A 13,678-nucleotide genomic window follows, 5' to 3' on the forward strand; every position below is an offset into this window, starting at 1 on the left:
TACCTAGACCAGTGCACAGACAACTGTGGTGTGAGGGTTTCCTTACTAACAGGGGAAGAACCTCTACAACTGTGAGGTAGTAAGAATCAGAAGCCCTGCAATGAAAGAAGGCAGAGACCCTGTACCAGCTGTTACTGTTACATCTCTTGAACTGCACATTCTAGAGTTTTTGTCTTCTCATTCTGTCCCTTAACATGTTCTATGTGGAGTTACTCTTTCCCTGCTGGAAGTTGGAAGTCACTTCTTTGGTCCCAAGATGGGAGGAAACAAATCCAGAAGCAAACCAGACTTCACCAAAATGTGTTAAGGTAAAGGCTATTATAACTGTAACCTACTCTGGTATTTTAACATTTAATTTAGAGATTATATACATAGATGAATATATTCTAGAGGATGGAATTGGTGGAAATATTACTTTAAGTAAATGACCAGACAAGGGGGACCACTGCACTCTCTACAACAAAACAGCTTAAAATGCAGAAGAAAACATAGGATTGATTTTTCTTAATGCTTAATTGAGTTGAGCCCTCTATTTATTAAGGGGCATATTTTACTGTGAACAGTGTCTTTATTTTAAAAGTTGCATATCAAAATCATTCAGCTAAACAGAGTAAAGGGTCAGGGAGTTAGGTCTGTTCAGCTTGCCCAGCTCCCTCTGCTTCCCGTTCTAAGCAGAATGGTTTGCTTCACCATCACCACTGGGGGGGGGGGGGGGAATACTCCATTCTTTTGAGTGGATTTGACTGGAGTCCTGCAAACAATTTATGTGATGATTCACAGGAAGGAATAGGATTCAATTCCTTCTCTTTGAGCTATGTTGATTCTGCAGGAGAATGGGAGCAAAACTGTTCATTAGTCACATTATCATCAGACCTGGCCTAGAGTTCGCAGAGGGAGCAGATGCGAAGAGAAATGACCTACCTTTTATATATGCTCATTTTTCATAAAATTACATATTTTTCATAGGACTTAATAGAAGCAGTAGCTGGATGAGATCATTATAGGGCTTTATATTAAAAAAGGCTGAATAATTTAATTGAATTTAGTAACTTCCTCTTATTTATATTGTATATACTTCTGATTCCTACAGTTGCATCAGAAAAATTTTTCCTTAAGTATTCATAAAATGATTACGGCATTGCATTACAAAGAAAAATAATTGTATTTAAAAAGATTACCAGCAATAGTTATCTTCAGCACTGCCAACCTCAGAAAAAAAAAATTGCTTTCCAAATCACAAGACTAATTTTTTTGAAAGTGGTGCTTTTTGCCATCTGGTTTCTGAGGCTTTAGAATGCATTTAGGTCCTGTTTTCAGGCTTTCCTATGCAACTGAAAGAGTTATGAACTTCTTAGCTTTGGGTTTTCCTTACCAAAAGCTGAGATTTTTCTCAGACCATTTCCTGAATAGATTGAAGTTTCAGACAAAACCAACTTTGTTGTAACTCTAGCACAGGTAGTTATATGCACGCTACAAACATCTGTGACAATGTCACCTGCTGGAGACATGAAGAAGTTTGATTGTTTTGTTGTTGTAGCTGCACTGTCCAAAGCCCCTAATAGGATGTATTTATATTTATTAAATTTGCAATTTTGCTAGGACTGTCTGCTTTTGTTCTTAGGGATGTGTCTTTTCAACTCTAGTGCAGCTCTGAACTTCATTGTATCAGCATTTTCTAGTGCAGCACTCCTATGCTGGTCAAGTGTTTCTAGTATACATGTAACTTGGAAAATAGATCATTTTTGCTACTTTATATGGTTTTTGCTGATCAACTGGTTAAAACTCTCTAGTATGCATGCACTTAACAGTGTAATAGGCTTTTTACCAATATACTTCTTTTTTCAATTCAGCGTTATTACTGGCCTGGTATTACTTGGGTTGGGACCCCTTGTGCTACATGGCACAAAACAATCAACCATCCCCCAAAATTTTCTAAATGAATGTAGGAAAAAAGACAAAAGAGGCAGGAAGGCAAGGATGTATAAGGAAAGAGTGGGGCAATGCTGAATCAGGATGATGTGCTACATTTTAACATAACAGCCTAAAGGTAAAGTTTTCTTTAGCTATCATGATATGCAAAAGGGATTTTGAAGTTAGGATTTCATAATCAGTAAGATGATTTTTGTGCACATTAAAATGAAAAGGGGGATAGGCACACAGGCAGTGAAAAGTGCCCACAGTTACAGTGCTCCAGACAGAAATGGCTAAAGTCCCTTGGCTTATTTTTGACTGTGGTTTTGCTTTTTCAGATGTTTATGGTGATCTATTTCCGAGTATGACAACAGCAAAGGAGAAAGAATGCTGATGAAAATTTAACAGGAGGGCAGCAGAAGCTGTCATAGACTGACCAAAGGTGTAAGTGACTGTGACCGCTGAATAAGAGACAGTAAGCCCCTGCCGGGGCCGGGAGGGGCTGCGCAGCCGCGGGCGGCACCGTCTTGGCGCGGTGGATATTCCAGCAGCCCCTGCCGTCTGTTGGGGGTGTTTGGCTCCCGTCTGTGTCCCCAAGTTTAGGAAAGCAGCAGGCAAGCAGGAGTGTTTTCACGGTTCTTCCACCGAGAGGAGGACGACCCAGCCCAAACACGGACTCCAACTTCTCTGCCCGGCCCAGGCGCCCCCTCCTCTGGTGCCGCCGCCGCCCTCTGCGCCGCACTGATTTCTGGAGGCTTCCTGGGCCGTCTGGCCGCCGCTCCCGACACTTGCTGGGGCTCCTGCCGCCAGGCTCCCCCTTCCCCTCCCCTCCCCTCCCCCCCCTTCCTTTGCGGATGCCTGGAGTTTCCTTCCTGTGCTTCCTTGTTCGTGGGGCAGCGCCTTCCCGCGCCTCCCCCGCCCCTTTCTTCCGGCTATTGCCCGTGTTCCCTCCTCCGTGGTCACACACGCCCTGGGCCAGCGAGCGCCGATCCCCGCTGGGTTTTGTTCCGAACTCCGCCTCAGCCTTTCTTTCACCTCCCCCCCGGGGGCAGTTCCCTCCCCAGCCCTGTTCCAGCCTCTACGTTAGACAGGAGTCCCCTCCCTCGGCCGCGTTCATTTCATACCAGCTCTCATTCCTCGCATTCCTCACTTCCTCCTTTCAAACTCCAGGGGAAATAAAAACCTTTCCTTTTCCTCCCAAACTGCTGCCCGGCCGCCTCCTCCCTTTCCCGCTGCTGCTTGCGTTTGTCGTCCCGCTGCCTTCTCGCGCTCCTCAGGTGAGTTGCCTTCCCCTGCCCTGGGGGGTGCTTTACGTCCCTTCTCCCACTCACGTTTACTGCCTCTACTTGCCTCCCCGCTCCCCGGCCAGCTCGGCCATCGGGCATGCCCTGCCGGCATTGTTTGCGCTGCGGCGGCGGGACCCGCGAGGGGGGAGCCCCAAAGCCCAGATACAGCCGTGCTGGGGGCAGACGCGGCTCCCTGACAACTTTTTTCTCTCGCTGCTTTGGCGGTGTTCAGTGAGAAACTGCTCTGCCTGCTCTCCCGGCCCAACCCTTTCTCCCACCCCTGAAGACTCGGGGGTGGGAATCGGGCGAGAGAGAGAGAGAGAGAGGCAGGCACATAGTAATAATCCTCATCTGCTCTTTTGGCAGAAAGTCCTGGAGCAGAAGAAGGATTTGAAGCCGGTCCCCGTTGCCTTTGCAGAACAACAGCCGCTCTCCGCTTGCTCAGGTCAGAACACGCAATTTCACACTCGCTTCCGCGCGGAGCAAAGGGGAATGGGTGCCTGCTGGAGAAAAGGTAAAAGGAAGGGTTTGAAGCTGGTCGTGTGTGACAGAAAAGGCACAAATGTACAAAGGAAGTGATCAGGAAATTCTCAATGGAGGCTGCTGGCCGCTTCCCCCATTCCGTTTATGCGCTGGGATTTTGGGAACTCGGCAGCTTGTTGTAGCAAGAGAAAACTGCTAGTAATTCTAATGGAGAAAAAATAGATTTCTGTACCTTTTTATAGAGATGTTTTGAGGGGAGGGTGGAGAGGAGGATTAGGACGTTCTGTAGTAAGGGTATGATTTTTACTATAAATTCTGGAAGATGTTTTTGGGGAAAAAAAGCCCGTCCATGAAAAAGCATGTGAGGTTTTTTATATGGCAATCAAAAGATGAAATAATACTGTTTTCATACATAAGTTATTCAGAAGTTAGAGCAGTTGAAATTTGGTGGCATGCCTCGGGAAGGGATTTTTAAAAACAAAGCAAACAAAAAAGCTTCCCTAACTTATCTTTTGTCTCATGTAGATAATTCCACTTAACTCCTTGCATATGATGCTGAAGACAGTGCTTTTTTGTAGAAGCGGGGGAGGGGGGGAGTGTAACTCAAAAAGGCAAAAAAGGACTTTGGTAAAGTTCTTTATGATGTTTTATATGTAAAAAAAGTAAAAAAACAATCTACCTTTGTCTTGCTTTCTTTGAACCTGAAGCTGCACTTCTAACCTTAAGATATGAGCTCTCTGAGCACTCGACAGATAAATGACCCAATACTTTTCAGACACAGGGGGATAGGTGGGAGAGAGGGGAAAAAGAAATTTTTTTTCTTTCTTTCTTGTCTCCTACCACTCAGAACAGATTGGCTTCCCCTAGACTTGATCCCACTGCCTGTGTACAGACTGGATGGAGCATTTATTCACCTGTCTGTCCGTCTGTGTAGATGTTGGAAACTTTGTTGTTTATGCCTCTACAGAGAGAAATAGGCAGTAGGATAGGGCATAGAGCAAGGGAGAGGAGGGAGAGGGACAGAACAAGGGGCAAAACAGAGACTGATGGTATAACAAGGGTTAGGGCCTGGTTAAAGCTGCTCTACGATCAGCAGTAAAGTTAAAAACTTTTGGTCGTGATAGCTTTTTCTTACGACAGAGAAAAGCCCGGGCTGTGCTGTAGTGAATACAGAGGGATTTCTTTATGAAAGCTGTTGGATGCTGAGGGACTCAGTGGTTCTCTTTGGAAGTTTATTTCACAGGCGAGTTTAAAGGCAGCCAACCAGGGTTGCAGAGTCACCTTACGGGTTTTTCCAAAATCCTGGTCTGGACTTTTCGATCAAACTCAAGAGTGTGACACGTCTGTTATGTCTGAACAGGAGTATCCGCTCATTGGTCGTGGCCTCTCAGAGGTGATTTCTGGAGGAATCAGTGTACATGAGAATTCCTGTTGGTGGTAGATGTTAGGAATTTCCCCACTCTCTTGGCTTCCTGGTACATCTTTTGGATTTTGAATTAATTTTACTGTCAGTTTTAAAGTATTTTAAGTTATTACTGTGGTACATGTTTTAATGTTCATATATCATGGAAATTCTGTGAAAAACTGCATGAGTACAGTACTACCAAGCTCTGAAGAGAAGAAGGGCTCCATGGCACAGAATCTTGCTTGTGTTTAAAATAAAGTCACAGTTGTTGTTCTTTCAGTCAGATGTTTGTTTTACAGAACTCGTACAATAAGTAGAGTTTTGAGAAGGCTGTTGAAAAGTACAGAGTCTCCAGTAGTTCCTGCCTGAAATTATTCCTGTTTGGAATGATGCTGTACTCATCCTCACAGCTTTCCTTTCTTAGTAACGTGGGATTTTTTTTTTTTTTTTTTTCCTGACCGTATCTTTGAGCTCTTTGTTCCATCTCAACAGAGTTCAAGGGGTGGGTCAACAAATATTTTAGACTGGTACTGCTGAAGAAAGAAGCTGTCCACACAGCCTCCAATTGTGCGTTTCTCTACTGGTGGTGGTACTTTCCTTTGTCGCTGGTGTGGGTATTTGCACTGCCAGTTGTTGACCCAGGGAGCTCCCATGCCAGGGAGCTGATCCAGATGAAAAATAACCCTATCTTTTAGCGAATTAGTTTTCAGCCAGATCTGTTCCCCAGTCCGGTTAACCATATGGTCACATAAATGCTGGTGTGTGTGGTTGATGAGGCACAATGACTAGAGTTGAGTGGTGGGGAAGATTGGGGCTGTTTCTCTTGGCAGTATTGTCATCTTATGCCAGCTCTTTGGGACCAGTGTTCCTTGGACTAGGCCTGTAGTCACTTCTGTGGTAGTCACATGATTTTCTGTCTTACCTGGCCACTGGACTGTATCTTAGGAAAGCAACAATTCAGTGTTAACTTCTTTGTAAAGATCTATCATACCATCCCTATAGCTCAGATTTGTCCTTTGTCCATTCTTTTTTTCTAAATACCACGCAGTGGATCTTCCATTAATTTTCATAGGCAGCTTTTCCATAGCCCAGTGTCATCAGGAAAGTTTACCTGACATTCAGACTAATTCGTCGTATTCTACTGCAACAGTTTTTGCCTTGGTGCACTTCTTTGAAATGATTGTTTTTTCTCTTTTTTGGCATTTGCACCTTCTAAGTTGTTACAGACTATTAAACAGACTCAGTTTTTAATATTTTTCAATGTCTGTCCTTCCAGGCCTAATGATTGTTGTGATACTCTTCTCTGAGCTTTCTTCAATTTGTCCATTGTCCTTTTTGCAGAATGAGATGTGATATTCCACATGTTGGAGGTGATTCATATCTCTTTGTTGCATGAAGTGATAGCTGAGCACAGACAAACAAAAGTTACATCCATTATTTTGTAGAAGTATTTGCTTTTCAAGCTGCTCTCTCATTCTCACTCTTGCATGTTTTGAGCTCCTGCTTCTAACAGGGCTTTTTCTTCACTTGATTTATCTCTGGTTTTCTGTTGGTGTTTCTTCAATTTCTTGGCCTTACATTTTTCCAGAGAGTCTTATTTTGGGATATTTTTCCACCCTTGTTGTCTTGTTTTTTGAGCTGTCTGAATCCCTTTGAATTGTCTCTGCACACTGGTGTTTGTAAATTTCATTCTATATCATCTGCAAATTTCATTAACATGCCTGTTCCAGTCTTCTAGATCATTAATTAGTAAAACTGGACTAGCACAGATCCCTGCAACAAACCAATAGACATCCCTGTGACTGTTGGTTACATGAGTATATATCATTATTTTTAGTTTTGAAGCTGTTAGTTAATTTACTGATCATATAAGCAATACTATCCAAGCAATTTAAATTAATTTTCAGCTATGATTTCCTTAGAAAGTAGCAAATGCAATTCTAAATGTAAACCTGTTACATCATCCACTGTATTCTTTTCATTTTCTAACTTCATAGTAATTCTCTCCTCCTTTGAAAAGCAATCAAGTTTATCAAGATTTACAGTAGCATTTATAAACTCATGCTACTTATTGTTCATAATACACTCCCCTCTCATTCCCGCGGTTTCTGCAATATGCTCATCGCCATGTTAAATAAATACCTAACACGTTACTTTCTACAGCCATGATCTGGGAAAGAGCCTTACAAAAAATCAGCGGTATGCCTGCATGGAGCGCACTACAAGATCTGAGACTACATGGTGAGAGGATTGGTGGGGGAATTTTTTTTTTTTTTTTTTGATTTTTGTTTTGTTTTGTTCCTGCCCCTGAGGTCCTCCTTTTTCTGGAGATGATCAGTCAATCCCCTTTGTTTTTAACACCATATGAATTAGATATTTTCCTGATAGGGAGGGGCAGGTTTTCCAGTTCCTGGTGCCACTGGCTGAGTCATTGGCTCTGTTTTTCTGTTCCGTTGTAGTTTTATAGTTACCTTGTTCATATCTTAGAATATGATTGCTAATAGCTAGATGTTTTACTTTGCTGTGCTTCTGAGACATGACTGTGAGTGGCTTTCAAAGCCTGGATACAAGCCTTTGAAAATTCTGCTTTGCTATTGCCAAAGAGAAAATAAATTACCATAGTCCTCAGAGTGCTTCCTTTCGAACAGTATGGTAACCATTAATGACAGATGTCCAGACAAAGTCTAATCTATTGTAACCAGAACTGCTTTAACTGAAGGAAAAGTCAGGAGAGCATTGAACATGTGTTAACTGAGATAGGAAAATGCAAAAGAAAGGATGATTTACAGATGTATGTAAGTTCATCTTGCCTGACCATGCATCTCCTGAACAGGTCATTGAAATAAAACTCATTGATATCAGAGTAGCAGGATTTAGAGAGGTTCTCTTGGTTTGAAAATCTTGTCAGCTTGGCGGGGGGGAGAAAGAGAGGTCTGAAATAGGTTTGCATAAGAGGACTTTCTCCTTACTTACCACTTTTTACTTTATCTCACTAACTTAAAAAAAAAAATTCTTTTCCCTCCCTCATTCATGTGTGAAACATCTACACAAATAGAAGAAAATGACTCTGCAGGACAAACAATGAAAATGGCTGTATTGTATCCATCTAGTAAGCTAACTGAAAATTAAAGAAGAAACATCTTTTTCCACTGTTTGTTTTTGGTCACAGCTTTTATTTGTAAGAACATGTTCTAAAAAAAATGGAGTCAAGTCTATGTTGGCTGTGTCCCTTTAAGAATCTAGTTTTGCTTGGCTGGCTGCCCTTGTTCCCCTGTAGATTAATCCAGCAGAAGGTGTACAACCTGCTGACCTTCCTGGGGAGAAGGGGCTGGAAGGGCAAAGAGATAAATTAGAAGGTTTGTGCTTTCCTGTAATATCTAGGGGTAAGTTTAACTTGTGTTTTTCAGTTTTTGCTTTTTCTTTTTCCTCTTTCTCTGCTTAGCGCTTCCAGTTTGAGAGTTGGGGGTCGTAGTTAGAGGTGCTCACGGTTTTTGCTTGCTTTCTGTGAAATCCGTATATAGCAGTTTAAATTGTGGCAGTAAACACGCTCTTATTTCCGAAGGGAAGGGTTCTGACCACAAAATTACACTACTCTGAGTTGAGGACAGCTCCACTGTCAGCTGGTGGGAGAACTGGCTAAAATGTCTGGCATCTGCTTGTCTGCTAGCAAGATTCAGGCATTATGGAAGAACAAATCTGGTGGCCTTTTCTGAGTGTCAGTCCTTAAGAAATGATCTTTTGAGTTTTTTGAGCTGTAAACAGTGAGTGTTCACTTGCTGCATGTTTCAGATGGAGTGTGTGTACTCCAACTCTGAGCTGAGGTGGGTTCTGAGTCCCCAGAGAACATGCTGCTTGGTAGGCAGTAGTGAGTAGAGCTCATCCATGGGGCATATATGCTTCATGGTTGTTCCTTACTTTTAGGCACTGGTTTATCAAAATTACCAAATACCTTTTAGCTCCTGCTTAACTCCTACTACAGTCAGGGCATATGCTTAGTTGGTTGACTGAACTGAGGTCCCATTTTATATGCACAGTCTGCCTGTGTGTGGTTTGTTTTTGTCTTGGGGCTTTAATAATGGACCTTCTTAGCCCTGGCTGGACAGGGCGATGCACAGATTGTTCCACAGCACAGACTACCTGAAAACACTACAAATGTGGAAATCTGGCTGCGCTCATGAGCTGTGGTCAGTGCTTGCATCTATTCCGTGGAAAGACTGTTAGCCCGCGTTCAGCTATTGCTTTTGTTGTAGGCTCGTTATTGTTTTGGAGCTGAATATTTTCACTGCTTTGGATGAGATTTTAGAGAGGATCAACATCTGTCTCCTGTCTGAATTCATGTGAAATTATGCCATTGGTGTCATGGGAACCTAAGTATGTCACAGTCGTGAGGTTTTTTAGGACATCTACCCTTGAGTCCTAGACAAGAAGATGAGAGGCATCATGAACAGAAGTCAGGAATGGGAAACAACCACTTAATGCCCTCATGTTTTGTAATATCCAAATTATGAGTCCCTCAATTTTGGAATACTTGATAGACTCAAAAGATGCGCGATTTCCAGAAAGTATTAAACTTCAATCCAAAGAAAAATGAGCCCCTTTGAAGTTAAAGCACCTGCGATTACAAATTGCTTTTAAAGGTCATCTTTTCTTGTCTTGAAATTCTTGACTGTATTTTACCCTCAGTCTGATTTTTGCCTCTTTGTGCTATAGTTTTTTCATACGTCAAAGGGGGGCTCTCTGAGTCTGACAATGAGATTTTCAGAGAACTGCCTTTCAGTGAATTTAGGAGCAAGACTTTTTTAGGTTCCTGTTAAAAGTTCCCTAACCTTTAATACTAAGGTAAAGAATACTCTTTGGTAAAATGCTAAGCATGATTTATTTCTGCCTTAAGTTTGATTTGGTAAGACCTAAGTCATTTTAATCAGTCTCTACACTTGCCTGTACTTGAAGAGTCAGTCATGCTTTAAACATGTTAGTTAACACTACAGATGATTCTGTGGTAGTAAAGGAACATGATTATTGTACTTCTTCCTGGGTAATTCCTTCCTAACCAGCTCCATGCTTGTTGGGAATATAACTGCTACTAGCACAAGCCTGGCTAACCCTTTCCACCCTACCACAACCTTCATCTGTTTGGAAAGCTGCGAGACACATGCCACATGTCTCGGGACATCAGGGAGAATGGGAACTCTGGGAAGAGCTCCCACGTGCGAGATAACAGTGACTCCCCAGGAACTGCACTGTTCCTTTGAGGGCTGGGGCCAGCCCAGTGTGTTGTTGGATCCCAGGGCAACCTGGCAGTGTCAGTCTCAGCTGCCCTTTCTGGCTCATTTTCTCTTCCAGTTGAGATGTAGATTACCCAGTAGTCATTTTGTCAGCACAGTCCCTGGCTAGTGACCTTGTAACATAGCCCATACAGGGGAGCTATATCTGAACTGTTTGTGGCTCACAATTAATCCCCAAATTGGCCACCCTGGACTAGTGGGAACAGAACCAGCTTCTCAGTGGGCATTTGCCTTTTCTTTCTTTTTTTCTTTTTTCTTTCTTCTTCTCCTTAGGGCAGCAAGACTTTGTGTTCTGTTTCATTTATCACAAATGTAACTGAGTGGATGGTGTGCAAGGCCACACACAGTCTTATCTTATCACATCCTGTTTGACTGCATTATCCAGGGCTGTACTGATAGAAGTTCTCGTCTCTCCTTGTTTTGATTTATATCACTGTGCTGGACACTACATCCTCTCTCTGTTTCAGCCAGAGCTCAACTACTGCAATAATTTGAGTGTTGTTTTGCTTTGCTCAGGAAGTCGGGTGCCTTTTGAACAGCAGCTGCTGCAGGCAGTTTCAGTGTACCAAGTAAACCGAGCCTGATCTTGTGCTAGGCAGTGTGATAAGCATTCTGCTGGAGCCCAAGCGCATGTCAGATGTGATCTGAGACTAGTAGTACTCCTTCCTTTGTAGACTAGTCTTATTCAGTGCTTAGAAAGAGACAAAAATCTCAGAGCACAATCTCTAGATGAAATGTAGTGATTGCATCACCTTGCCTGATGCACATAGGGAAATCTCAGTTCTCCTTTCTTCCTGGCCTGGCCTTGTGCTGCTGCCTGTTAAAGAGTTTTTGCTTCACCTACACAATGTAACACCTACCCGGACTGGTTTTACTCACAGGATTCAGCAGTGATTCTTTGGTGTCCTGGATGGACAGGGGTATTCACAGGTAATAGTCAGCATTGCACAGGGATTGCAGGAGGCCCAGGGCGAAAGCTGAGATTGTAAACAGTCTCAACACTTGGATAAGTTGTTACAGAAGGAGTGAAGCCCTCTGAAAAGTATCTGTGAACTGTTCCTGCTTGTCTCCGATGTCACTGGAGCTTCTGACAGAACCAGAGTGTCTCTGGCTTTAGACTGATTTAATGACTAGAGTACAGTTTCTGGGGAGCCCGAGTGACTGGTTGCAAGGTAATTACTAATGCATAGGTGCTTCCCCACCTTTGCCCTTTCCAGTACTTTTTTTTTTTTTTCTTCTCTTGCAATCTTTGAGTTGTTCCCCCTTGGAGCTACTCATCTACTGATTGCACTCATTCTTCTCTTTCAGAGGAACTGAGCCATTATTGTACAGGCATATGTCATTTCATTGCTCTTTGCTTTATTGCGCTTTGCAGATATTGCTTTTTTTTTTTTTTTAAACAAATTGAAGGTTTGTGGCAACCCTGTGTCAAGCAAGTCTATTGGTGCCATTTTTCCAACAGCATGTGCTCACTTTGTGTCTCTGTGTCACATTTTGTACATTGTCTTTTTAGACATAATGCTATTGCACACTTAATAGACTACAGTATAGTGTAAACATAACTTTTATATGCACTGGGAAACCAAAAAATTCATGTGTCTTGCTTTATTGCGATATTCACTTTATGGCGGTGCTCTGCAACTGAACCCACAATATCTCCGAGGTATGCCTGTAGTGTCCTGTAGAATTTCCCTACTGTCTTCTGCTGGTAAGTTTCAGCACTGTGTGCCACTGTGCCTTACTCAGTAGCTTTCCTCATGTTCCAAACTGTTAGTTTTCTAAAACCAAATCTCCTTGTATTACTACACTACATTGTGGAAACACACTTGTTAGTATATTCTGCATGGAAGTAACAGGTTCTTGCTGTTTCCAGGTTTTCTTATTGCTATAAACTACTTCTCTAAAGCTATAGTTTGACCAGTAGGACATCTCTTCTGGCTGGACTCATTCTTTTTTGAAATTATCTATTTGACTGCGTCTGTTGGTGATCAGACATGAAAATGCTGTGGTTCGGATCCTCTGTAGTAGCAGTATTTGGCTCATGTTACCAAGCCAGCAAGTGCCAGAATTGTGCATTTTTATTTGCATTACAATAACACCAAGGAATACCTGTAATGAGAAGCAGTGCCTGCCCCAAGAGCTTGCAATTCCATTAAATGAGGCAAAGGATGAGGTGAGGAAGAGGGGTCCACAGTAAAGTGAAGTGACTTGCTCAGAGTGAAGCCTGCTCAGAACCGAGACTAGAACCATGTTGTCAGACTCCCCAAGGCTGTACTGGCAAGCATTCCTGCCCGAGAGGAGTAAATAGGGGCGTCTTTGCTTAGTGTATCATGCTTGATACTGATTCCAGGAGGGAAAGGGGGTGGACATGGGGGGGGGAGGGGGGGAGAGTCTTTTGGACAGAGCAGCTCTAAGAAAACTGAACAACTGGAGACAGCTGGCTACAGTTTTTCAGATCCTCAGGAAAGTATGATTTTGTGTTGAGCAGCTGCTACAAACACTTAGGAGGGAGCTGTTACCAACAGCAGTTAAGTGTGGGACTGATATTAGAAAGCAGATGTGTCAGACTGTAGAGTCTATTAAAGATGCACTCCCTGTCAGTGAGTCCTCTGCTGAAGGGCTCTTGGCAGCTGTCTAGCCCTGCAGGATCTCTGAATCTCAATGAGATGCCATGTGTGAGAGGGAAGAGAGCTAGCATTGAAATTATCAGTAGCAGAACAATTAAACCGAAGCTGCTGGAGCTGAAAGATTTTTGTGCTGTTCTCCATGGTTTTCCTTTCCTCTGACCCAAAAGGCTGCCTCTGTGAGTGCTGTGAATTAGAGATGGGCCATGGCAGAAAGAAATACAGGGACTGAGAATGTTTGAACAGAGGGCAACGTAACAAGGAAATGGAGATGTGGTGATGAGGTGGAGGTGTTGTGAGGGGCTAGTGTCTTTGATCCTTGTAGAGAGGGCATGACTGGAGTCCGCAAAGAAAGATAGTTAATCATCTCTCAGCAAAATAATAAAGAATGGGATCAGAATAAGAATCACTGTAAGGTACAAGACCAGAAATGCAAAAGCTAAGAAAAGGAGTGGAAGGTTAAAACTGAGGGAATCTAAAGAGGGAATCTAGCCTGGAAGCTCTAGCAAAGTTTGCCATTATGAGAGAGGATCAGCAGAGTCGGAGGTTGTTGTCCGAAAGAACTGTGGCTAGTGAGGGCATTCAGATTTGGGCAAGTCTGTCTGTTTAGTGAGAAACTCCCTTTCAGAATCAGATTCCTCCCACAACAGAAGAAGACTTTGTGGTTACAGACTCTGCCACAAG

At 42.9% G+C, this 13,678-nt stretch overlaps 1 protein-coding gene across 1 annotated transcript in view; it reads left to right on the forward strand.

Moving 5' to 3' along the window:
• The first annotated feature begins 3,689 nt into the window (after window positions 1–3,689).
• Window positions 3,690–13,678, forward strand: part of TEAD4 (TEA domain transcription factor 4) — a 54,993-nt gene continuing 45,004 nt past the window's right edge. Inside the window, exon 1 of the mRNA XM_013956250.1 lies at window positions 3,690–3,711. Within this exon, the coding sequence (XP_013811704.1) occupies window positions 3,690–3,711 (22 nt within the window). The remainder of the gene's footprint in view (window positions 3,712–13,678) is intronic.

The sequence above is a fragment of the Apteryx mantelli genome, chromosome 1, assembly GCF_036417845.1.
Source record: "Apteryx mantelli isolate bAptMan1 chromosome 1, bAptMan1.hap1, whole genome shotgun sequence".
Taxonomy (NCBI): domain Eukaryota; kingdom Metazoa; phylum Chordata; class Aves; order Apterygiformes; family Apterygidae; genus Apteryx; species Apteryx mantelli.